Here is a 27,645-nt window from a genome sequence, read left to right as displayed (position 1 = left end):
TGTGAGACCGCAGAAAGAAAAGTATCTGGGCCGAAAGGCCCATAACCTAATAAAGGCTATCTAGGCCATCCCCGATCTGACACGTTTCAAAACAAAAATTAATTAAATGGACAATACGGATGATGCCAAAAGGATGTGACCAAAACGCAACGTGCAACAGCGGCATATACACCACCAACAAACAAGCACTCCTCTCTTGAGGTCCAAAAACTCCGGTCAGACCTCCGTCGAGTTGGTCAAAAGCCTGGTGCTTACCACCCGCACGTGCCCCGCACTCCCCACCGCAGCACGGCCCCACTGCGATACACAAACCCCCGCCACCCCCCCTCCTCGCTTTCCCGTGCGCCCAAGAAACGAATACAAAACCCACGACAAGGCGAAAGCAAATCATGCGGAGCCGCCCCTCTCCATAGAACGGAGGAATCGCCCCATCCGGCGGCGCCGCCGGCGACCACGACGACGTGATGGTGCCGCACCACGCCTACAGCCGCCTTGGCAGCCCCGGGGGGACGCCGTCCCCGCCGGCTTCGCCCCGCCGGTCGCCGAGGACCCACCGGCGGCCCTCCAAGTCTGCGTCCGGGAGGTTGCTCCAGTCCCCGCGGGCGCTAGTGCAGCGGATGGCGTGGATGCTCCTCTCGCTCCTCCTCCGGCGGCAGGCCATCTTCCTGTTCGCGCCGCTCCTCTACGTCGCCGGGATGCTTTTCTATATGGGCACCGTATCCCTCGAGGGCGTTCCCCGCATCATCTCCCGCCCCGCTCCCGGCTCCATCTACCGGAGCCCCCAGCTGTACCTCCGCCTCCGGACCGATATGAACGCCGATAACTCCTCCGATGCTGTCAGTTCTTGAACCCACCCCCTTCTTTAACGAATCCGTTTGGATCTGCGTTTTCTTGTCTTTTCTTGGCGCTTCGTGGCTACTTATTGCTCCTGGATTGCTCTCCGAGGGCGCTGAGATGATATCAAAATGTTGAATCTTGCCCAGGGAATGGATGGTTTTGGTTTCTAGGAACGAATTCATCCAAAAACGAGCAATAATTTATTTATGACAGCATATTACTTGCGGATGTCCTACTTCTGTGTTTGTTTTATGGGAACACTTCATGGGGGTTCATTCCCAAGACTATAAAATGACAATGTACCTAGTGTACATATTGAGTTTTATCAAACCTAACTCATCAAGCGTGATAGTAACATTTATCTGTGTTAAATATGACACTGATAGCGTATGCGTGGTGACTTCAAAATTCTTACCTAGCTTTGTTTTCGTTTTATTTTTTCCTTAAATATGTATAAATGCCTTGCCCCTCCTTTATTTAAGTATTTATTCACCTTATCCAAGGAAGGTTTCTCGCCGCATATCCTCAAAATGCTACCATAATACTCAACCGTTGATATTGCGCTTTCGCGGTGCAAATGACAGATATTAGGCATTAAAAAGGTTTTACCAATATAGGGAAGTTTCTTCTTGTAGTAAATAACAATTCTAGTTTTTCCTTTGTCATGTTTTTTGTCACATGCTGATGATAAAATACTGTTGTTGATGAGATGGATATGATGTTGGGTGCTGAAGTGGACCATGAAGATGTATACGGTTTATAAGGTTCTAAAAACTAGTAGAACTAGAATAAAGGGACTGCAGTTGTGGTAAAAAATGAATGAAAAAAAGTTTGTGATCAAATATAGGTGAGGTACCTTTCATATCTATGATACAAAATAATAGAGAAATAGATAAAGCCATTTGGTCAAACTTAAATCAAGAGAAGAATTGATGATGTGCTTCTATCTAGGATGTTATTTGACCAACATAAAATTTTAAGGACAAAATTATATTAGTATAAGTCATGTTTTATAGGGAGGATCCAAATAAATGAGATGACCTTGGTACATGCATGTTTCATTTTTAACGAGTGCCCGATTTGCTGAATCACGCTAAAAAAGTACTATATATTTTGGAGTTCTTTCTTTCCTTCTTTTTTTTTTTTGTTGAAGAAAGTATATTGGAATTTTTTGAATGTAGAATTATTGATTTATGTAGGGCATATTGATGAAGTTAAAGTTGCTTTCAAATGATTTTATTTATACCTGGGTTCAATAATCTGGATTTTATCATTTCCATTGTGGATAATTTAGTTTTCTTCAATAGTTCTTGACCTGTCACAGAAGATCCTTAATCCTATACTGAGTTGCAGTATATGTACACAAATTTTACCATGTATTGTTAAATCGTAGCATCATTTTTTTTATCGAAGAAAATGTGCCTTCTCTTTTTCTTAATTTTCTTTTATCTTATAAAATTTTTGTAATGCTGAATCTCATCTGTTATGAATGAAAATTCCCACTCTTTTTTGTAGTTAGCAACTGTATGGAGACACGCTTATAAAGGTGGAATGTGGCGACCATGTATAAATATGACTATGAATGGTATAGTATCTCTCTTAAATATCACACATTTAAACTTTTATTTGCTTATGCACATTGTAGAAACTTGAATCAGTTTGTCAGTCTACAAAGTTATTATTGTTGTAGTGGAGTCTGAATTTAGCATGCTATGTTTTTACCCTTATTTTTTTGGTGGGGGGGGGGGGGGGAATGTTCATGGGGTTATAAAACTCAAGTATGTATGGATTTTTTGAAATTTGGGTTATCATGCTATTACTTTGCTGTATTTACAGTTTTTTAGAAATATTAAGAAAAATGTTGAAATACCTTAATAAGGGATGTTCCCTCTTGTTGAAAGTTGCCTATATTTTCAATCTTCTGGATTCAGTTTGTCGACTCATAAAGTTTTGAATCTTGTTAGATGTGATTTATCTGATTGCTGCTAACAAATCTTGACTTCAGAACTTTCCATCTTATCTTTGCCCCCTTATTTTCTGTATCCATGTTGTCAAAATGTTCCAAATCATTCATCTATATAGAATTTATTTAAGCTCTCCCTTTCTAATATCAGAGTTGCCTGATTCTAATGGTTACATATATGTCGAAGCAAATGGTGGCTTAAATCAACAACGGGCATCGGTAATTCCTTTTCCTTTTCCACCTTAGCACATGTTGATTTTAACTTTTTTAAAGGCTTCTAGATATGTCATTTACTAATTTTCCCTCTGTCACTTATATATTTTTCCTGTTGTACATTTGATAGATATGCAATGCAGTTGCTGTAGCTGGATACCTAAATGCAACACTTGTTATCCCTAATTTCCACTACCACAGCATTTGGAGAGATCCTAGGTTTGTTAAGATCTCAATCTATTCTTTGTTGCCTAGCTTGTGTTGTCAATCTTTCTGTCTGGTTTTGGGATTACCACATTCTTAGGCTGAACAAATTTTGTCAGTTACTTTGATCCATCATCTCATATCAGTCTCATACTTTGTATAGAGGTTAGTTGAGGAGCACCTGATTTTGACACATAAGGCTTTGGTCTAAGACTTAGCTGTTTTGATATAAAAGGCACCAACAAATAAACCTATAAGTTTGTTAATCTTTTTTATAATCATGGCTTTAGACTAATTGTGAAGGTTGCATTTGACGGTTTAACTTTTTCCTAACCAGTTAACATATCTTTGCCTTTAACAAAATGCTAGTCTCTGTTGGTCTTGCAAGATTTACTCTTCCATTCCACATAATCCAAACATGATGTGAACAGCCAGTATGAAACACTTCATCTGTAACAGTTTGGTTATAAAAGCAAACTGTAACAGTTTGCATTCTGAGAGGTGTACACCTATCCTGAATCAGTTTGGCCTATTTTTTATGGAACTATCTAGTTTCATCCTGAACATGGAAAACTAAACATATGCTTTTTGTTAAATTTCAAGTTTTAACTCCTACTCATGACCTAAAATCTATGAGAAATTGAATTTTTGTAACATTGAAGATAATTGGCAGCAAATCCTCCGGTCTAAATATGTTCCTAACCAGTTAACATATCTTTGCCTTTAACAAAATGCTAGTCTCTGTTGGTCTTGCAAGATTTATTCTTTCATTCCACATAATCCAAACATGATGTGAATATCCAGTTAGAAAAGCAAACTGCAACAGTTTGTATTCCGAGAGGTGTATGCCTATCCTAAATCAGTTTGGCGGAACTATCTAGTTTCATCCAGAACATGCAAAACCAAATGTGTATATATATATATATATATATATATATATATATATATATATATATATATATATATATATATATATATATATATATATATATATATATATATATATATATATATATATATATATTTGTTAAGTTTCAAGTTTTAACTGCTACTCATGTCGTGAAATCTATGGCAAATTGAATTTTTGTAATCATTGAAGATAATTGGCAGCAAATCCTCCAGTCTAAGTATGTTCAGTGGATGATATTATAGACAATTATTTAATATCTCGTTGTATGAAACAGAAAGGTTTCCCCATAGTTTCAAGGATAATCTCATGTTGTTGTCAAAATCAGGGCTTCATGTTGTGAGGTTGAGTTTTTAAAACGTAAAAACCATTGTTTGTGTGGAAGATCAAACTCCTTTTTTTTTTGGTGATAGACAATGATTCTGCCTAATGTGGTCCTGCTCCTATTGAGGTCTACCTTTACCTTTTCGCAGTCTGTATTGTCCTAATGAAGCTAGAAAACACAATGGAAGAGGCTATAAGGAAGTTCTCTTCAAATGCTTGTAGGTTGGAGGTGAGTGTGATGAAATATTCAGATCGAGATCTAGTATGCAAACCTGAAAAATTTTAGGCATATGTCTGCAAATTCAGGGGAGAGGCTATAATTTGTGGACCCAAATGGCAACAACAAGTTTGTGTGGGATCAACATAGATGATATTTGAAGTCTGAAGTTTAAAATTATATTGTTGAGGTTGAAGAAAATGATCCTTTCTACTTGACCTTTAATTGAGGAAAATTTGGTGTTTTTTTTTTCGACATAGATATCTTGTGGTATTTTGGCATGGCAAGCAGTGCTCTAAGTAGAATTGGATACTCTACATCCTTATTTTTTATTGTTTCTTGATGATATGTCCTTTCTTGACTATGTGTTTGTTGAAGGAGGATAAGTGAGAGAAATGGTCCTCTATCTCTAGATTTGTTGTTGCAGCGATCCAATACCAAAGGAGTGAGTAGTTTAGGAGCTAGGAAACTTGAATTTAAGGGATCCTTCCTTTGTAGAAACCAAGTTGTTGATCGTATGTAAAGAACTGCATGCCTACATAAAACTAGTGCAGATTAAAGGATGATTTGTAAAGCATAATAGTTCAAGTTTTCAACAGATGTTGTTGTTTTCTTAAGAGGACTTATTAGGCACCTGTTCACAGGTTGTCTTCATTATTAGAACTATATAAGCTATAGGTTACTTTTCTTGATGGAGGAAAGAGATATAAACTTCCCCTTTGAATTTCTGATGCATTAGATGAATGACAAACGACCAAGTGGTTTGCTAGGAAAGTACCAAATCTGAAGGCTTTGCTTTGGAAGATTTGGCTTGTGAAACATAGTAGGAAATCTAAAAAGGTTTTCTGGTTAATTATGGAGTGGTGCACGATATTTCAGAATGGGCATATGGACATGAATGAATTATCTAATGAACTTTTCCTCATGCATTTTGCTTGAGTGGCTTGAGTGGTTTGCATTTTGTTCCCTCTCCTTGTTTATAAGTTGTGATAATGGGGTCTCATCTTCTTTTTCCTTTTTTTTTTTTGTGTGTGTGATTGATAATGGTGTTTATCAGTTGAGTGGTTTCACTTTATTTGGTTGTTTGATTTGTTTCCGACATTCAAGGCATCTCTCCTGAACTGGTTTGTTCTAAAGGTTGGGCTAGTTCCTTAGCTTTGGCACTTGTGTGTTATGTTCCCTCTTCTTCTTATACCACCTAGGATTTCATTAACAAACTACAGGTGGTTTGCTGCCAATTTTTCTAAAAATATGCAATCCAGTTGCTATTACCTACATACATAGTTTTTTCTTGATGTGTTTCATTATGCATTTTAGCATATTTATTTGTGGGTATATGAAGGAGTCGTTATATTTAGCACAAGATGTCATTTGTCAAGGTAGCTATCAAGCTAAATGCTTTATTCTGGAGATTCATAGAACTGACTGTTGGTGATCTCATTGCTTCCATTCGCTTCATAGTGTTAAATACTTAAATCTGTCAAGATGCTCTGGTCAGGGAGGATTAATGGAACTAATGCAAAGATGAAAATGGGGACACGTCACGAAGTTTCATTTTGATAGGGATATACTTGGTGATTGAAGGGTTTAGGGTGGCTAACTAATACCTGTATGATTTATTAGTTGGATAGAGGTACCAACACGATGGATGGATTTCACATTGTGCCATACCCAAATTGGGATATGGCCTTTATATGGTTTCCAACAATTTTGGGATGATTTATGAAACCTTGATGGTATGTTGCTAAATAGGGATAGAAGATGCTTACTGCATCGAAAGACATCATAATATCCTTTGTTTCTGTGACTTCATTGATGGTGGTGCTATTTTTTTTTTTTGGATAGTCAGACGACTCATCCAATGCTGGTATGAATACAATCCAAAATATAAAAAAAAAGAGTATCTTGAAAGGACAAAGGCAAAATAGAAGTAACAATCCAAAAGCTCCCTTCTGAATGTTGGGCAACATAGCTGGCTACCCAATCGGTGGCATAATTTGCCTTCTAGTATGTCTGATATCAACGGCGCTGCACCCTCTAAGTAGCCTCCACTATGCTATCCTGGGTGATGATATTGTCATTACGGGTGGTAAGGTGGCCTCTACCTATCGAGAGTTATTGGAAAAACTGGGTGTTACAGATGAAAGGGTGTGGAGCCGCTCCACTACTCTGGCTTTGCATCCAACCCACTATCTTGGCGAAATCCCCCTCAATCACTAGAGGATCAGCCTTCAAAACCTTCCTCGCATACATTGATGCGCTCCTATGCCGCTTGTAGTTCTGCACACAGTATAGTGGTCTCAAAGAGGTGGGTCCCACTAGTTGCAATCAAATTGGAATCCAGCCTCCAGATCACAAAATCAGCTCTGTCCCTATTGCTAGTAACACTACTATTGAAGTTGACCTTTAGAAAACCCAAGGATGGGGACTTCTAAGCGATGAAGACTCGTCGAGGTTCTACAATAGCATGAGGAGAGTCTCAGGTGTCCCGAGTCATAAAGATCGAACTGGTGGACTACAGATCAATAATCTTTGTAGCCTGGATCATGGTCCTCTCTAAGACCAACCTTATCGATATCCATCTTGCCTAAAAAATGCTGTTGTTCTGGATGAACTAGATATAATAGGCAATGTAAACAGTCCTGATACTAGCTAATCTAAAACCCTTGGCCACCATGCTCTGTCATAATACCTCCAAGAAGTCCTGCACCATCTCTACAAACCTAAGCACCTCAAGAAGAGCAATGGCAATCGCCAGAAGTGCACAGCTCTCAGATAGAGAAATAGTATGTGCTCCACCATCTCATTCTCCCGTTCTCACTCAAGGCAAGAAGATGGAATATCTATCCCTCGGGCCCTCAGCAATCTTCTAGTGGGATGACGACCCGACGCCATCTTCCAGAGAAATAGGCTCACTTTGTGCTGAGCCTCGACCCTCCAAATCCAAATCCCCTCATGTCTTCTGGTCGGCTCACTCCTGTATAGGTCATACAACTCCTTGGTTATCTTCCTTGGAGTGCATGAAGATCGCCAAACCCTAATGTCGGGTCCATCGTGGATGGGGATCGCCTGGACCAAAATCCGCTCAGCCAACTAACCTCCAAAGTAACGAGTCACTTGCTCTGCATCCCATCCTCTCCCCTCAGCCTACAAAAGGTCCTGAACTCGCATCGTCTCGCCAATCTCAGTGCTGACAAAAGTTAGCCACCAATAGAGTGGAAGTTTAGCTATCCATGGATCCAAAGTGATGTTAATTAAGTACCCATCACCCACCTGCCAAGACATTAAGGCCAATACCTTGGGAGCATGAGAGCAGATCTCCTTCCACACGAAGGAGAACCGCCGATTGGCCTAAATATCCTTTGCCATGGTCTAGGAACCATACCTCACGCACATCATCAAACTTCAAGCGCTGCTAAGCTGGAGCAAAAATCTAGTATGTCGAACAATCAGGGCCTCTTGTCGAACCACCAAGGGTTGTACTCCCAACCGTCCCTCACTGATTGGCTGATACACAACCTCCATGCTAAGAGATGCACCCTGCCCCATCTGTTATGCAAATCCCATAGGAAGTTCCTGAAGAGCCACTTCAGCCTCTAGAGGGAGGTCCTCAGAATGACAGTGTTGGATAGTAGATAGATGGGGATAGAGCTAATGACTGACTTGATCAAGGTCACCTTAGCCATTATCGATAAGGCTCTGGCTTGCCATCCCTCTAGGTGCTTCCGGATCGATGTCTCCATCTCTAGGCACTCAATCCGTCGTAGTCAATATCCAGTGATGGGAACTCCCAGATAGTGGAAGACCCCTGTCTGCTTCAAGATATCTATAATCCCCCTGATCATCTGTCTAAATTGGACTCCTATCTTTAGGCTGAAGAGCACAGCTGATCTGAGGAGATTCACCTTCTAACCAGAAGCAGCATAATACTCCTCCAAAATCTGACGGAAGGCTACTGCATTCCAAGCCAAGGCCTGAATCACCAAAATGCAGTCATTTGCAATAAGCAAGTGCGAGATCGGCTAGGCTCTTGGAACCAGGAGATATGGATCCACCGCCTGTCCAAGAGTTGCCAATCGCAAGGCATGAGAGAGGGCATCGGTGTAAATAATAAATAGGTAGAAGGATTGAGGACAATCTTGGTGGAGGCCAATCGAAGAGTGGAAGAAGTCCGCCGGGTGCTATTGATCAAGAAAGAGAAGGACGAAGCCCGAACACAATCCATTATCCAATTGATCTAGAGGTTGTGGAGGCCGAAACTCATCAAGACATAATGAAGTCCCAACGCACCCGATCGTAGGCTCTCTTCATGTCCAGCTTGATGGCCATGAAGTAGCGTTGAGCTAGTGCTTTCTGCAAATCAAACATGAACTCTTGGGCAATCAGTACATTTTTGAGATACTATGGCCACCGACGAAGGCTCGGCCTTGGCCATGGGCCTCGAGCCCGACCTAGAGTGATACCCAGCGCCTGGGCTCCTAGGCCGCTTGAAGTGAGCTGACCCAGAGCCCACTTCCAACATAGATAGATCCAATAGCCATGAGCCCTCCTTAAGGTCCGGCTCTATATTTTCACTGTCTGGCCCCGAGTCAAGCAGGATCGAGAAACCTAATCCGGACCTAGCTAGGGACTCTCTAGCCACTGATCCCCCTACATGCGCCGCCATGGTTGCTAGTCCGGTGACTACTGATAGGCCACCTTCGAGGGCTTTTGCCACCCCTCGGAGTTTGACGGAGGCTCCGGCAGGCTTGGATGTCTCGGATGCAGATCTGATCGAGATGAATTAAGAACCAATTCAGAAGGCCGAGCGCCAACATCCCCCTTCCCTTGCGACCCGGCCCTGACGACCTTGGGCAGTCGGAACTTTGACGTGAAGACCCATGGGCCCAGTCGGGGACAAACCACGCCCCCCCCCGATAGCCTCCGATCCTTGCTCAACTACCCCTTTCATCTGAGTCAGGTAGGCTTCCACGAAGTTTTCTAGCTGATGAGGGTGATTCTCAGTGTTCAATGGGGTATTAGCCGGTGGAGAAGCACAAATGTCATTACAATGTTCGATTTGCCAGCATTGAAAGCAAACCAACAATAGATTATACAAAGGTCTGCCAAAAGACCTTGCTCTTCCCCCTAATCAACACACCCAACTTCAATGATTGGGTTGAATTGATCTGCACCGTAATCCTAGCAAAACTCATCTTCTGGAGCTGGTCAATGACTTCATTGATCGCCAACGGTCACCCAGCCTCCTTGACAATGCCCCAGAGCTGCTTGGTGTTCTAATACTCAACTAGAAGGCCCGAAAGATTTAGCCAAACCATTGCTCTTTTAATAATGCTCATCCCCAGAATGAAGTCCGGCGCCCATGGCTCGATGGCCAACATCTGGCTGATGATGATCCAAGGACTCCCCTTAAGGATGGTTTCACACTCATCCGATTTGAAGCGACATAGTTGGTGGTCTGGTCTTCGTCTAAGGAGAAAGCCTCCACCTCACCCTGTAGCCCCCCCTCACCTTGAAATCCTTCTCAACCTGATCCACCGGCACCCTTCGGCCAAGACTTCTGGTTAGCATTGCCACATTCTCCCACTTCCCCCTTGATTCTTCCATCTTGTCCTCCGAAAATTCAAGAACCTTAGTGAAGAAGCATTGAAGCCGCTCGACCTCGACGTCCAAGATCTTGTGGGATGTCCAAGATGATGGGCATGGAGCACCCTGGGCCACCTTCACCTATGTCCGCCCCCCCTCGCCAGAGTACCCTAGCGCATGACCACCATCACTCCTAGTTGCCCCTTATTTCTGCATCAGCGAGAAACCCACACCAACCCCACATCACTTGTTCGACAAAATGTCCCACAGCCAGCACGAAATGTGATGCAATTGCTCACCGAGTGCACTAAAAATATAGTACTTTAATGTGATGGTGGTGCTGATTACTGCATAGCTTTTATGTAGATTTTCCTATCATACTCTGTAACAACAGAGTGGTTGCTAGCCACGAAAGGTATGACTGTGCCTAGTCAGTGTCAGCCAATAGAGCCACAAGCAGTATGGTGGAAGGCATGGGTGAGAAATTGAACACTGGAATTTATATATTTCAAGCATTTCTTTTTAGATCAATAGATCCATTTTATCTTCTGGGTCCGACCTGTGCCTTTTGGGCCTTAATTTAGGGAGTCGGTTAAGTAACCATTCTACTTGTTTTTGTTATGTGTGTTACCTATCTCAGTCTAACTCTTAGTTTTGGAGAACTTGCTGGCTCTTATCTTTCATTAAAGAGGGGTTGTTTTCTAGTAGTTTGGCATTTGTTTTTCCCTCCCTCTTGTTCAATATTGGACAACTTTTTACTGCTGCTTAATCATTCAAAAGGTAATATTGTTGTAGTCTAAACTTATGAATAGCGAAGGTGAGTCACATTTCTCTTTAGCTGATAGCATGAATTGCAGTGCTGGTGTATGCTTATGTCATGTAATGTGACAACTGGATATGGGCATCATACAACTAGCGTAGACTAGTATTTATTGACTCAAATTGGATCTTTTATTTTTTTTTTTATTTGTCTCTCTTTTGTTATGAGCCTTGCATGGGATGGCATCAGTGATGTCGTATGCTAGCCTGTGACCAGCATTGGTGCAGCAGATGGTACTTTAATCATTGGCTTGCAGTCCCCCCCCTCCCCCCCCCTTTTTTTTCTGTAATGCCTAAAACTCTGTTACCCTTAATTATCTTGTCAACTGCCAGAAGGAAAGTTGAATTAATTGGATTGGAGTCTTCTTGGCCTTCACATCTTGGACTTTTTTTTTAGTATTTCCCTCTATGGATTTCCTTAAAAGCAGTTGCACTATGCCTCAAAAAAATTATCACGGAAATAAACTATATTGCTTATGTTCGTTTTATCCATATTATTTCATATATACCTACATATTTATTGGTTTTGATATAATTTGTTTCCATGGAAATACGTGGCATGGTGGCTGGCACTTGCTGAGTGATACCTTTTATTTGTTGTGCATGAGTATTGCCTGCTCGTTGATTCTCCGCTGTTATACGCTTTATGGGATTGTAATTTCTTCCGGACTTTTTACTTTTGTTCCTTCAGTCATGATTGTATTAGTTTAAAGTCTTCTGACATTGGGTTTCTGGATATAAACCATACTGATTAATGCAGAAACGTATAAAAAATATTACTGTTACTTGTTAGCATGCTGTTTGCTAAGTAGTAGGTAAAGAATCCATTAATGATGATCTCACTGACATATTTATGGTTGCCTGCAGTAAATTTAAGGATATCTATGATGAGGAGTACTTTATCAATACCCTGAGAAATGATGTAAGAATAGTTGATAAGGTGCCTGACTTCATAATGGAAAGATTTGGTCACAATATGAGTAAGGTACATAACTTCAAGATCAAGGCTTGGTCTTCCATACCATATTACAAGGATGCTGTTCTGCCTAAGTTAATTGAAGAAAAGTGAGTTGAATATCCTGTCTATCTGCCACGTTTACTTGGCAGGTTGTTCTAGTAATTGCAGGTGTAATGAGAGTTTATTTAAGTTTTTTCTAAAGATTTTATTTTTCTCTGTGTAGCAGTTTCTAGGGACTATCTTTGTCATTCTATTGTAGGATTTTGCTAAATTTTTGTTTTACGTATTTATGTGTAACTTGATCTGTCTCATAAAGCTAATATAAGGTCTTATGTTCAAACTTCATGTGAGGCTACATGAAATTGCTACTTATAGTGGTATCAGCACTAGTACATGAGTGAAAAATATTTTGGGTCCTATGTGTTGAGCAAGATACCTGAACACATTCAAGTATATTGTAGTGATGTGATGTGGCTACAAAGTTGAGTTGGTTTTAGTTGGTTGTTGCATTGCTGTGCCTCTGATCATATATTACATACATAATTTCCTGTAGGCTAACAAATCCAATGTAGAATTCTGTGGTTCAAGCAGTTGCTACGCTTGCTACAACACTAATTTTAGAGAGGTGATGAACAGCTCTTAGAAAACATAATAATTCCACCTGATGCAAATTTCATATCATTGTCATCACTAAGATTGTACGAACCATTAGAAGGAATAGTTATTGCAAAATTGTTACTACTTTGAGGGTAACCTTTTTTAATTAAAATATAATCATATCATGATGTACAAAATGCTAAAATCTAGTGGAACATAGCTCAGATGTCATCAATTCATTAAATACTGAAACTTAGACAGTTCTTTCCATTCAAAACATATAAAGGATGGTACATCAGAAGCCCTTCATATTATATAGAACAGGTTTGTATACTTTTGTTCAGTGGAAAAAGTCTTGATGGTTATGGGATGCTGTGCCATACTGTCGTTATTTGTACTAGTTGAGTGGGTTTTGATATAGGCTTCCTTTGATTTTTATTATACATAAAAGCATTCTTATCATCATATCATTTATTGAGAAATAGATGCCTTAACTGTTTCTAAGTGCCTTTTGCTGGAAAGAAGCACCAGTACTGTGAAACAACATTTTAGATGATAGAAAATGAGGCATGAGACTGAGAGCTGTAGAAGGCTAGTTCATAAACAGGGGTTCTAATTTTGCAAACTTTCAAAATTTATAGTTTCTTGCGTAATTTGATAAAGAGGTCTGTTTTGACATAATCAGGAACCCCTAAAAGCAACTAAGCCTATTTGCTTGTGGTTTTATTACTGTAAGATTCCATGAGCAATGGTTTATAATAACTTGTTTTTTGATTGAAAATTCAGGTTTATAAGGATATCTCCTTTTGCCAATCGTTTATCGTTCGATGCCCCTTCTACAGTCCAACGCCTTAGATGCTTGGCAAATTTTGAAGCCTTACGCTTCTCAAATCCTATAGCAACTTTGGCTGAAAAGTTGATATCTCGAATGAAAGAACAAAGCACAGACAATAATGGTAGATATCTTGCAGTGCATCTTCGCTTTGAAGAGGTCAACTTGCCATAACCAATATTTTGTCTTCCGGTTGCTCTTGTATTTTCATTTCATGAACTTCATGGGATGGGAAATATAATAGTAAATCTGATTGTCGACCTCTTTTTCAGGATATGGTTGCATTCTCTTGTTGCATATTTGATGGTGGTGAAGAGGAGAAACAGGACATGAATGCTGCACGAGAAAGAGGTTGGAGAGGAAAATTTACTAAACCCGGACGTGTTATACGTCCTGGTGTAATTAGGATGAGTGGAAAATGTCCTCTTACTCCTTTGGAGGTTAATTTTTATCTAGCTTTTAATACTGTTTCATATCAAAATGCTGTAAAGTTTATGATTCCTGGAACTGTCTGTGTCATGCCTGTCTTCTTGCTTAACAAAAAAAATCTAACTTGAAGCTGCTTTTCATTAATCAGTTATTGATTCTTCAGAAATGGTTTGAACAGGATTCATCAAGATGACCCATATAGAAGGAACAGTGAGGAGGGTTGCTGGTTATGGTTATAAGTTTTATGGATATTTGCTTATCTTGATACACCTAGAATAGGTCTAAGTTTGTAGTAGTCCTTGTAGGCTTTTCCTTCTGTTTGCTTTGCTTTAGTGCTTTCATGCTACTTTGACCTCACAACCATGTGTTGTTCCTTTACCTCCAACAAGATCATTCTTCCATGATGCTTGGCATTGTATGTTTCTAAGGTGTGGTGCTTGAACTGATAAAGCATCTGTATCCCTTAAGGTCCTGTTAGGTTCTGCATAACTTTAACCGTGTTATTTGAATAAAAAAGCAGCCCACCCTTCCCGAAAACAAGAAGAAAAAACAATTGAGTAAGATTAACCTGATTCTTTTTTGGGTAGGAATAAGTTCAATTTGATTAGAAAGAAATAAACGTTGAAAGGCGTTCTTAATTTTTTCTAAAATCTCAAATGTAATCCACAATATTGTATCTTTATTTTGGTGCCCAAAAATCTGTTGCATGAATGAATCTTGAATAGAGCTGAATAGGGGGACTTTAGTTAAGTTTATTTAGGTTTCCTTGCAAATCAAAGATCAGTCGAAAGTTACATTGTTGATAACATCACTTGCTGTCACATTTGAGTCTACTTTGATTAACATCTGTATAAAGCAAAAGCTCCTATACATCTGTGGTGCAACTATCTGTGGACTTTTATTCATAAAAGAAGTTTTTCCTGTCAAGAGCAGGAGAAATACCATGAGATATCATCATGATAGGCACAAATATGAGGACTGTTGCTTCATGCATGGGACACTGAGGAGCTAGGCAGCTAGCGTAGATCTTGAGCAAGGCTAAATCAAGGAATTATTAAAGCACAATTTTAGATGGTTTAGTTATTAACATTTTTTTTTTGTGTGTGTGAAAATAAGCACCTAAGGTGACTCATGATTTCGCAAAATTCAGTCACTTTATCAGCAATGGATCAGCTTTCTTCAGTTAGCATGGCTCATGCTTTAGGAAATAGTTTGTTTCGATGATTCTGAAATTACTAATTTGTATATATGTAGATGTTTTTTTTTTGGTTTTTTGGTAGATTTGTTATGTTTGATGCATTATCATGCACTTGGAATTGCCTGTTCTTACCTCATTATCTTTTGTGCTCAGGTTGGCTTGATTCTCCGAGGCATGGGTTTCAGTAATAATACGGCTATATATTTGGCTTCAGGAAAAATTTACAAGGCAGAGAAGGCTATGGCTCCACTTCTTGAAATGTTTCCCCTTTTGCAAACTAAAGAGACATTAGCATCAGCTGAGGAGCTTGCTCCATTTAAGGTAATGTTAGTTTGTTTTTGTGGTTATTGAGACTTTATACTGTAGATTATGCCTATGACATAATCTTTTACGATTTATTGTTTTAACTTGAATTATAATTTCCAGAACTATTCATCTAGGATGGCCGCTGTGGACTATAGCGTTTGTCTTCATGGCGAAGTGTTTGTGACAACTCAAGGTGGGAATTTTCCTCACTTTTTGATTGGCCATCGAAGATATTTGTATGGTGGACATTCTAAGACTATCAAGCCTGATAAAAGGAAGTTGGCCTTGCTGTTAGACAATCCAAAAGTTAGGTATGTTTTTATGAACGAATATATGAACAGTCCAGTTTATGTATACAGGTTGTGAGCTATCATTTTTATTGATTTTTCTTTTCATTGAAATATTTTTTCATGTTAATACATCCATTGCTTGGAGATCATTAGGGAGTAAGTATTTATGGTTAACCAAATTATATCCAAAATCTTAGTTCATAAGGAGCAGCAGAAATACAAGTTAACCATTTCATGATGCTCTTATGAGCAGCATATACCTTGGTGGCTTAAAGGAAAAAGTAGAACAATGATGAGGCTTGCAATGTTGCATGGTCAAAATGTTGGACAAGGAAGAGGTTCCAGAAAAACAATTTGAATGTAGCATATTTGAGAATATTGAGGTAGATTTGTGAGTAGGACTGGTAGAATGAGAGATGGGTATACTGGAGGAGCTCTAGAGTTGCACAATTAAGGACAAAGGGATAGGGAATTCATTGTGATGATATGGGCATGTATAATGAATATCTAAGGGAGCTTCAATAAGGATGTGGTCCCTTGGTGAATGTTGGAAGAGGAGGGGAAGGCTCAAGGTTATATAGATCACAGTTGTGAGCACAGAAGCCAGGAAACATGTTTTCCCCTCAAACAGAAGTTTCTTGGAAACTGAGTTGGGAGACCGGTGCCAAGTGTGTTTTGAGAAATGCAAAGTTCGCATACTCAAGGAAAGGAATATGCCCTATCCAGCATTCTCAATTTTTTTTACTATTTAAAAATTATCATGTTCAGTTTTACATAATTTTGATTCACATCAAACTAGACTTCATAAAATAATGGACCTTCCCACAAAATAAGGAAAGAGGTTTTAAACCAAATTGGGTTTCTTTTAGTTAGAACTGAATCAAATCAAATTGGTAAGATAAGGAAAGAGGTCTTAAACCAAATATGGTTGGGAGTGCTTGGGGTGGGGTGGGGTGGGGGGTTGTGGGGGAAGAGGAGATCGACAGAGGAGTTGGAGGTGGAGGGATTTGGGAGAGGCTTGGGGAGAGAAGACGCCATCATGGGGTTCTCGCAGTTCCACTTTCTGACTTTGCAACTAACCAACATCATAGAGTGTTACTTTTGTTTCTTTTTGATTTTTTAAGAACCATTTATTCATTCATTCCAACATTAAGTTGTTTTTTGGATTATTTGTTCATAATTGTTCATCCACATTTATAATTTTTTAATATTTTTTATAACATGTTGCCTTTCCTGCTTTAGGAAACCTCTTCTACCAGCTTTCCCGCATTTGTTTTATTTCTCAAATTCATTTCCCATGATGTTGACCAATGTCATGAGACAGCATGTGAAAAAGCTTGAAATAACGTCAAAGCAAACCTAAAGAATGTCTTTTTTCTTTTTTTTTTTTAATGAGATGAGAATGGGGTTAAACTCTAAATAAGAATTTTGGAGTAAAGCCTTGGAAGTTAAGGATAAGAAATTCAATAGAACTAGAAATGAGCGAGGGAGTGAATGCAACTTTAGTCAAAATAAGTATAAAAACTAAGACTTTGTTAATGCAAATGACTAGGATATGACCTGGTGTGGATGAAAAACTGGGAAGACAGATGCAGAGGTATCTAAAAGTCCTTGAGTTGGTGAAAGTGAGTATCTGGAATGAAAGTACGTCTTTCAGACTGAACATCTCATAAAATAAAAGAGAAGGCATGTTATATTTTGTGGTCCATAGTTGTAGGCACTGAAGGCATCCCATTGCTTCCTAAACATTGATGGTATGCATGTTCTGGCAATCACACACACTTCCACCTTCCAAACTCAGCTTTTTTGCTTGACTGTTCATCTGACTAATAAAGGAATTTGGAAGAAATATTCTTCCACATTATCAGAGCATATAATGTTTAAGAAGGAAAGCTACTTATATTATCAGTTTGTTCTAAACACAGCTACAGCTTTGCTTCCCCTTTTGCATACTTATTAATCATTTAGCCGGTTGGATTTTTTTTTTTTTTTTTTGGTAGTGAGATTTTACTGCACATGCATAATCAAACCCTTTTCCCCTTATTTTGGAACAGTTGGAAGGCCTTGAAGCGACAATTGTTAAACATGCGAGCTCATAGCGATGCCAAGGGGATAGAGATTAAAAGACCAAATGACTCAATATACACCTATCCCTGCCCAGACTGCATGTGCCGCTCCAACAAATCAGAAGTTTTAAAATCTCCACCAGCTCGATAATATTAATTATGGAGATTTTGGTTAACATTCATTGCAATTCGCCTGATTTTCACATTGGTGTGCGATTCATTTTTTTCATTAGCATTTGGTGGAGTGCTGTCTTTTTTTGGAAGCTTGCAGGCTCCAGCAAAAAGCACATTGGTACAATTCCTTTTGGCTTGTGATATCGGCATCCTCTTGTATAGCTGGAAGAGATGATCAAAGATAGGATTTTTTTCATCCGAAAGAGTTATCTTGGATGCTGACGGAGTTTCACTTGCATCTGCAGCCTGTGTCTAACAATTCGGAAACCATTGTGTTTCGTCACATTTGCACCCTCGGTTTTGGTGGAGGCTTGTATATGAATTGACTTTTGTCTGGTTATATCCAGATGTTCGTGTAGAGAGGGAGGGAAACGAAAATTATCAAGCATTTGGGGCGCTAGTATTTTGGGTTTATTTCTCTATTATCATTTTGTATATTTCTTGGTTATCGTCCCAAGCAAGTCCCAATATTCTTTAAGAGGCAATTATTAGATGAAGGGTATTATCCTTCCTTTCTCTGTAACAATGATGTTCAAATTTAGACTTTTGGCCCTACCATGAGGGTGAGAAGATACACAATATTGATTGCCAAGTTATACCTCATTCGTTCTTTTCATAATTATTCTCAATTTGATGTGATAAGGCTTGCTATTAAGATTGGTCATATTTCTTTTTTTTTCCAATTTTCTTCAGTGTCATAAGTGGAAAAATCAGTCCCAGAGTTCTGATAATGGCTCTAGCAATCATGCCGGCACGAAGAGAGCCAACGGAAAGAATTCCAAGCACAAGCCTCTCTTTCAAGCAGCAGAGATATGAGACCATGTGTTGCAAGATTGTCCCAGAAAGCTACACGCTTTATCATTGAAATCATTCTCTTGTAGATTTGCGGGTAAAAAACTTGTGGCTGGAGGAATTTTTATCAACTTCCTCGTAGTTTATTCTGCAACACTCGGCGGATTTTTATTTGTATATTTCAATGCTTAGAGCATACAAATCCATTCCATCATTATGCGCTGATTATTAAGAATACTGTGTTTCAATCTGTGCGATTCCAGGAATGGCGAATTGGCGATTCAGTCTAGTTGGTGGGACACTTGATAGCACCATAGTAATAGATATCTGTCTGTCTAAAATTGTGCAATGCTGATGAGCATGTTTCTGGTGCGCATTCGATGGTGGTTGGAAAATGACCTGAATAAACCGACTAGGATGGCATGAACTAGCGGGGAAAAAAAAAAAAAAAGCTTTGACCAACGTTTTCTTGCATACGGGAAGTGTGATGAAGGTCCAGCTGTGTGGCTGACGAGTGGATTGTCCCTAGTCTTCCAAAGGGAAAAAAAAAAAGGAATTCTGAACCATGAATCGTGCTGAGTGGTTAAAGATACCATATGGTAGTTGTTGGGATAAATTCTCATCGTTAAACCGATCAGGCACAATCCCAATCCCCATCAGCTGAACGTATGATCGATTACAAAAATCATGCCGACCCTATTCTCTACCGACAATTTAACTTAGGATTTAGCTGATGATGATCGATTACACTAAGTAAGGCTTGGATCGACTCCGACATACTGCCGACAATATCCAATCAAATACCAATTCGGATTTTTCCCGACTATCTCAGTCCTCGAGAAAATAGAAGCTAAACGACAGTTATCCAATACGGACGTTAATTTCCCACATTCGGAGAATCGTAAGGCATAACAACTTTCCACTGGTTCCCATTACTCGATCTTAATGACAATTAAGGAAGTAACCATCCACCGATAATAATAATGCCCATATTTCGGATTCTAAGGGGACGGAAGTTATACGATAATCATACTTTTTACCCCATATAAAGTGATAAGCAGAGAAATTGGATAAGCTTTTTTTTTTTTTTGATTACTAAATATTCTACTCTCGTATTTTAGATTTTTCGATTGATTTTTTTCTCCGATTGACTTAAGCATTGGAAGATTCTCCATCGATCAACTTTCGACAAGTGAATTTGATTTTACAGATTTTTAGCTATCTAGCAAAGAGGCGCAATACCTCGATTTTCAGCTAACCATCTCATCAAAGATTCACGACAATAATAATTAAATTAGTTTGACAGTTATACTCTCTCCTCGATCTGCCTTGTATTGTTCCAAGCAACCAAATCGGTGCATCACTCTCTCAAACTCCTTGAAAGCCATACCTCTCTCTCTCTCAAACTTCTTAATTAGTTGGAATATTTTGAATATTATTTTTTTTATTAAAATAAGATAAGAGTCAGAGGGGGACGATCCGACGTATTTATTTATTTTGAATATTATCATAAAATTTTAATTTTTATTAAAGAATATTTTGAATACTATTGAAGTAGAATTTTAGTATTACTATTAAGTGTAGGTGCTTTTTTTGTACATGAGTTGTTTTTTTTTTTTTTTAATTTTTCCATGTGGCGTGAGAAAATTTGTGCAACTCGTGACATGAAAGCAATGTAAGATGATGGTTGAACTTTAAATATCCTTTCTCCAAGGCCTCAAATTATAGAACATTCTGCGATTGGAGATAATAAATGACGAGTGCTTTCTTTTCATTGGACTTATAATATTATTTTTCTTATCTACAAGCTTAAAATATTATTCTTGTTATTTTTAAACTTTGGATTCCCATTCAATTGGTTGAAAATTGAAAATTACCCTCACACCACATCCTCTGGCAACTTTACTCGCACTCAAGTTGCCGATGTTTTATATACATTAAAGTTGTACAGCGCTTTTTGTGAGGCTATTAATTGCAAATCAGCAAAGGAGTACCAAATCGAATACACATTAGAGAGTATTGATTATACGCATATGTTACGATTCAAGTGTATGGTATAATGGACTGCAAGATTCACAGGATCGGTGCGGTTCAATATCAAATTCGCTTGCTGCTTGTCACGCATGCCTACATCTACTCACGGAAGACCTATATGTAAAAGTGGCCGTTAGGTGTAATGTTTTTTTCCAAAAGGAAAAAGGTTATTAAGAGCTAAACAGTGATCTCCACTTGATCATGTCACAATCAGCACCAGCATGGACGCCGCTTTTGTCGTCGAGCAGTGGCAACATTTGCGACAATCCTAAGGAATAATCACATCTTTTAGGTAATTAAAAGCTAGCCGGACGTGAGCTGGACTCCAAATCCTCTCCCTACCATGATGAGGCAGCGATACTCTCTCATCCGACCAAGAATTATTGGTTGGGTTAGACCCACCACTGAGCTGGTGGATTATCCAACAACAAATGAACATGGTCAATCACCCAAAAAAAAGACACAGAGGAGGGAAAACGAAGCCAGGTGCGTCCTCCTCTATGTTAATTTATAGTTGGATCGGTACATCAGCTCTAGAGATGGCAACGGATCAGACGAATCCAATAGACTCATATTCATATCCTCCTGATATGTAAAAATTTTATAGTACATGTCCATCCTATACTCATCCCATATCAGCTCAACTAGAGATAAGGTGCTTGAAATTATCGAACCACGTGACTAATCATTGCAGGTCATTTAAGTCATGATCTAGTTGTTGCTTATAGTTAATCTATGTGTCATTTGTTATGAAGACGGCCACCACTCATCTTCCAAAATGGGCCACCGGTCTTTCTTCATAAATGGAAGATTGAAAATTCTCAAATAAGCTCTCAAGCTCGCCCAAGAGTTCTTATTCTCTCGCTCTCTCATTTTTTTTTTTTTTTTCCACTGATCTTTAAATTTTGATTGATTTGAATATCGAAGAATTTTTGTTTAAAAAACCTCCAATTTTTATCCGAGCTTCGATGATCTCACCGATTTGAGTTCATTTGGATCCTACTGATCTCAGCCTAATTTTAGAGCTAAGCAACAGCAGGAACTCTCATCCAACCTTCTCTAGCACTCCTCGTTCATGAGTAAGGATAGTAGTCGGATGGATTTTTTTAGATATCTGATCCATCCTAAACATTAATAGGATCCGTTTAGCATATCCTAATAAAGTTTGGGATGGATTTCGAATTTAAAATTAAAATCTATTTGAATTTAGGATTTATCCCTTGGATACCCGCTATCTGAACCCACTCATATATAAACAAGAGAATGTAAATCCTAGCCAATGTCTAAGCTTTTCTATTAGCTGCTCCAAGCCTCCAACCTGATTGAGATTCTTGAGGACGAAAAAAACAAAGAAAAAATAGGAGGAAAACAAAGGAAATATCAAGGAAAAAGCCAAGAAAAAGCGAAAAAGATCGAAAGATAAGACATTTTCGCATATGGATTGATCAATTTTTTTTCTTCTCTCTTCTTGTTTTTTTCATTTCATTCTCTTTTTCTAGAGATTTGTGGGAAAGGAGAGCACTTGAGAGAGATGGGAGGGGTTTTTTAGGTTCTCGTTGAGGCTTTTTCTCGAGCATATGGGATTTTGTGGGAGTTGTGGTAGTTAGTTCTTTTAGGTTTTGAGAGCTTAATCTTGGTAGAAGCATGATATTTTATGTGATTTGAGGGATTTTTGATCGAAAGGCTCCAAGCCTCCCACCCAATTGGGACTCCTTGGGGGTGGAAAAAATAAAGAAAAAACCAAAGGAAGACATAGAAAAATCAACGAAAAAGAAAAAAGTTAAAAGGTAAGATCTTCTCCCACATAGATTGGTAATAGTTTTTTTTCTTTTTGCTTTTTTTCTTTTCATTTCATTCTTTATTTTGAATATCTATGGGGAAGGAGAGATCCCAAAGGAGGTCGGATGGGGTTTTAGGTTCCATTTGTGGCGGTGTGAGTTGGCCTCTTGGGTTTTTGAGAGCTTAATCTTGGTAGAAGCATGACATTTTAAAGGATACGGGGATTTTTGATCAAAATAATTTTTTTTTACCATAAAATTTTTTTATTTTTGGATCCTATTCTTATGGCAATATGAATAAGAATAAGGATTAGTCGGGCATGTTTGGGTACCTGCTGGATATACCAATTTTAAATGGGATGTATTATAGATGACCACTTCAGCCTTGGTGATTATGTCTTTGGCTTTTACCAAGGATCAGTGGAGTTCGGACTTCGGTGTATATAGGAATAAGAGGCTAGTTTCAGCTAGCCTAAAGAAATCAAACATAGAAATCAGAACCAATGTATTTGCAGGACAATCACCTTATAGACAGCAGTTCGGACCTTGGCTTTGATTGAAGTGATTGGGCTTGTACGTTGGCCATGGATGAGGTGCTCGGAGGCCGACCGAAGTCGAGCTCAGGAAGATGCATAAAAGGTAGCAACCCTTGTTTGGAAAGTCCACCACCTTTACGACTCTGGAGAGTCCAGATAAGGAAGGAGATTGTTAGAATTAAAATCATGTCCCAAATGAAAACCAGCAGCTATCTCCACATCGCAAACATGGAAATGATTGTCGCTAGCTTGATCCATGTATAATAATCAAAAATTGGTTAGTCGTTTGGGTATGCACAACTCCAATCCCTCCGCTATAAATAGAGGGGCATGGGGATCCCTAAGGTAAGCTCTCAAAAATATTCTCTCTTTCTCCTTATTCTTCATCTTTTAACTTGAACATTGGAGGATCCTCATTAGAAAACACCCTAGTCAGGATTTTTTATAGATCTTGAGCTAGCCCCTGGAGATCGTCGCTTCTGCATAATTCTACCACCTCAGCTGCAGAGACCATCCTCGACCTTCGACGTGGGATTTGGTAGCAACAGTTGGCGCTAGAAGGAGGGCCCCCAAACTTTGTTTCGAGGTTTATTCTGAGAAGGAGAGACTCACCAATCACCATGAGATCATGAAGAGGACCATTGAATGCATCTCGCCGTTCGAATGGAGCATGGACGAACAATATTCGTCAAGAGGACATTGCACTTGAACTAGTATAGGAGAACCCTCCCCCACAACCGGCACCAACAATTTTCAACAAACAGTATAATAGCCTCATCTAGTTGTACAAGTTTTCTCTACTATGGTACGAGGAGTGTAGCAAACTGTCACACTTAAACCTATTCCAAAAATTCCATAGCAGGATTTACCTCCATGTAATTCGAGGCTGGAAGCTGGCCACCTTAGTTGATCGGTTAGTCCATCTGACGAAGGCACAGGTGCTCGTCGACCCCATAATTGGAGAGGAATTTTATTCTAGGCAATTTTTCTCCCCATCGCTATTCCGCTCAACATGACAAAATAGAGAGAAAACTTAAAGAGGTACAGCATCAGCTTAATGCGTTGTAGAACCAGGCCCCATAGCAATAGGGCATGGAGCTTGACTTCAATACTGATCCCCCGTTCATCCAAAAGATTCTGGACAAGCCGCTTCTAGCATGATTTAAAATGTCATAGCTGGAGCCATATGATGGGACTGCTAATTTTGTTGATCATTTAGAGAGCTTAAAGGATTTGATGCTCCTTTATGGAGTAATGGATGTGATCCTCTACCAAGTGTTCTCTTCGATCCTAAGAAAAGCCTCTCGACATGGGTACTCAAGCCTTCAGCCGGACACGATCAATTTCTTTAATCAGCTCAAGTGAATGTTCGTCACCCACTTCGTCAGTAGTTGTCGACAATGCTGAAACTTAGACTCTCTTGTTAGTATCAAATAATGAAAAAAAAGAACCCCTCCAAGATTACATCAATCGCTTCAACGTGACCTTAGAGGTGCAAAATCTGAACCAATTAATGGCCATGACGGTGCTTAAAGCCGGGCTGCTAAAAAATGACCTCCTCTTTTTGCTTGAAAAAAAGTATCCCAGGAACACCAAAATGTAAGAGTGAGCAGAAAAGTATATGAATGTAGAAGAGGCCTGAGATTGGCATGGAGAGAAGCCCTATAGCAAGCCCTAGGCAAAAGATGGCCAGAGGAGGAAGAAGAAACATAGGCAGGAAGGCTGGCGTGATGAATAGAGATCGCGTAGATTACGAACTCCTTCTCGGAATGGCTAAATTGAATCTTCACTCAGATGATGCTAGTCTAGGTCCTTACCTCAGAGGTTTAGAAATTTTACCCCACTCAACACTCTCCGAGCATAGATACGGATAGAGATAGAATATCAAGGAGACCTTCTGAGATTGAAAAAGATGACAACCCCATTACATGCAAGGAATATGAAAGGGTATTGCCAATATCATCAGAATCACGATCATGATTTCAAGGAGTATTGGTAGCTTAAAGAGGACATTGAAGCACTCATTCGATGGAGGTGACTGCAGCGATATGTTGATGAATGACCAAACCGAGAAGAGCCCAGAGGCAAACGACCTTTTATGAAGACCCTCAAAGGGATAGGTCGGTGGTAAGAATGATCTATACCATCTTTGGGGGGCAGCTCGGTAGCACCATCTCTAAGCCGAGCCAAGATAAGGAAAAGGAGTCGAAGAAGAGAAGGATTGAAGAAGAAGTCACCTCCTCTGAGGCCGATCTAAAGAGAATAAAATATCCACATAACAACTCTATTATCGTGACTTTAAATGTTTCAAGTTATGATGTATATCATATTTTGATTGATAACAGAAGCTTTTTGGATGTCTTATTTTATAATGCTTTTATACAAATGAGTTTAGTTTTCGAACAACTGAAGTAGTAAAACTCTTCTCTAGTTAGATTCACTGGTGACACTATGTTGGTAGAAGGAGTCTATCTCCCTTTCCATGATAGTAGGATGGACTCTTAGGCAATCGATTATTAATATTGACTTCTTAGTCGTGAAGCTTTCGTCTATCTACAATGCCATACTAGGTCGATTTGGATTGAACTCTCCTTGAGTTGTGGTATCGATTTATCACTTGATGATGAAGTTTCCTACTCCTAGTGGACTTGGCGAGCTTTGAGGAGACCAGCAGTTGGTTAGAGAATGCTATATGGCGACATTGTGAGGAGAAGCACTCAAAGAGCCTCGATTGTAGAAGAACTTGACATCTAGGATGAGCTGATAGAGCAACAAGGGCAACTAGTGGAGGACGTCGTTCCAGTCCCAATGGATGAGTCCAACCCTACCAAGATTGTTCAGGTCGGCTCTAACCTATGTGATGAAGACTGCCAACATCTCGCTTCATTCCTCCAATCCAGTGTAGATATGTTCATCCGGTCAGCTTTAGACATGTCAAGTATAGATGTAGATGTCATTATCCACTATCTAAATATGGATCTAAAATGTCACCTAATCAGACAGAAGAAGAGGAGGTTCACATCGGAACAACAGAGAGCCATAGAAAAGGTTGATAAGCTCTTGAAGGTTGGGCTTATTTGAAAGGTTTATTATCCTGAATGGCTGGCCAATATAGTACTGGTCAAAAAGATGAAGAGAAAGTGATATGTCTGTATTGACTATTCCAATCTCAATAAGATATATCTCAAAGATAGTTACCCACTGTCATAGATCGACCAACTCGTGGATACTACCTTAAGGCATCAACTCGTCTCCTTTATGGATATCTTTTCTGGCTACAACTAAATCTGCATGGTTGTTGAGTATGAGGAGAGAATAATTTTTATTACTGATCAAAATCTATTTTATTATAGGATTATACCTTTTGGCTTAAAAAATATAGGAGCAACTTACCAAAGGCTCATCAACAAGGTCTTCAAAAAATAGATTGAAAAGAATATGAAGGTATACATTGATGATATGCTCGTCAAAAGTCGAGCCATAGAGCATCACATCGTAGACCTCAAGGAGACCTTTGTAACATCGCAACACTTTTGAATGAAGCTCAGTCCTAATAAGTGTGCTTTTGGAGTAACTTCTGATAAGTTTCTCGATTTCATAGTGTCATAATGTGAAATTGAGGCTAACTTCAAGAAAATTCAAGCACTTCAGGAGATAAAGCCACTCAGGACTATTAAGGAGATGCAGCACCTCATGGGGAGAATAGTTGCCCTCAATATATTTTTCTCAAGATCGATTGAGAAGAGCCTCTCCTTTTCTGGGGCCTTTAAGCGGGTGAAAGACTTTTAATAGATGGAGGAATGTCCAGCTACATTTGACGAGCTAACAAAAATACCTCGGGTCCTCACCTCTCTTGAGTAAGCCAGAGACTGCAGAGGTTTTATACTTGTACCTCATAGTTTTTCTGTAGACAATTAGTTTGATCCACATCCAACAAGAGGGGACGGTCAGAAACCTATGTACCATGTAAGATGAGTTCTCTATGACACAAAGACTAGATACACAATATGAAAAGATGGTAAATGTGCTCGTAACTTCGATAAAAAAATTGTGCCCATATTCCAAGCACACACCATTACCATCCTCATCGACTAGCCCATCAGGTCGATGCTTTACCGATCCAAAATTTTGGGTTGACTGGCTAAGTGTGCTATCAAGCTTAGAAAGTTCGATATTAAATACCTCCTTAGGCCATCTATCAAGGCCTAGTCCTTGGCAGATTTTATTTTAGAATGCACCATCCCCGAAGAAGGGCCCAAAGCTGAAATAGAAGTTGGAAAGTCTGAGGAATGTTGGATTCTCCATATAGATGGCTCCTCCAATACAATGGGCTCAGGACTCGGGTTGATCTTAACCCACCCGAAAGGAGTGGTAGCCAAATACGTCCTGCGTTTTGGATTTCAGATCTCAAACAATGAAGCCGAGTATGAAGTCCTAGTCACTGGCCTCAAGATAGCAAAGAAAATAAGAGTCTGGCACATGAGAGTCTATAGTAACTCTCAGCTTGTTGTCGAGCAAGTATAGAGCGAGTATGAAGTACAAGAGCCTAACATGGTGAAATATATACAAAAAGTTAAAGACCTTG

The 27,645-nt window shown here is 39.3% G+C and overlaps 1 protein-coding gene across 3 annotated transcripts; it reads left to right on the top strand.

Annotated features, from left to right (window-relative positions):
- Window positions 1–328: 328 nt before the first annotated feature.
- LOC105052219 (protein ESMERALDA 1) lies at window positions 329–18,878 on the top strand. Of its 3 annotated transcripts, XR_012134945.1 has the most exons (11): window positions 329–836; window positions 2,353–2,422; window positions 2,952–3,019; window positions 3,144–3,232; window positions 11,938–12,135; window positions 13,412–13,616; window positions 13,730–13,897; window positions 15,238–15,405; window positions 15,511–15,701; window positions 17,735–18,483; window positions 18,614–18,878. XR_012134945.1 is itself a non-coding variant. In XM_010932956.3 (10 exons), exons 1-10 carry the CDS (start codon window positions 465–467, stop codon window positions 17,895–17,897), a joined length of 1,692 nt encoding a protein of 563 aa, XP_010931258.1. In that variant the 5' UTR covers window positions 329–464; the 3' UTR covers window positions 17,898–18,523. The 3 variants fall into 3 exon arrangements, 2 of the variants coding, with proteins under 2 accessions (XP_010931258.1, XP_029122618.1); XM_010932956.3 differs by lacking the exon at window positions 18,614–18,878 and having other exon boundaries at window positions 17,735–18,523; XM_029266785.2 differs by lacking the exons at window positions 11,938–12,135; window positions 18,614–18,878 and having other exon boundaries at window positions 17,735–18,523.
- Window positions 18,879–27,645: the final 8,767 nt, after the last annotated feature.

The sequence above is a fragment of the Elaeis guineensis genome, chromosome 10 (assembly GCF_000442705.2).
Source record: "Elaeis guineensis isolate ETL-2024a chromosome 10, EG11, whole genome shotgun sequence".
Lineage (NCBI taxonomy): Eukaryota > Viridiplantae > Streptophyta > Magnoliopsida > Arecales > Arecaceae > Elaeis > Elaeis guineensis.
Note: the sequence above shows the minus strand (reverse complement) of the source record. Positions and strands in the feature narration are given on the sequence as shown.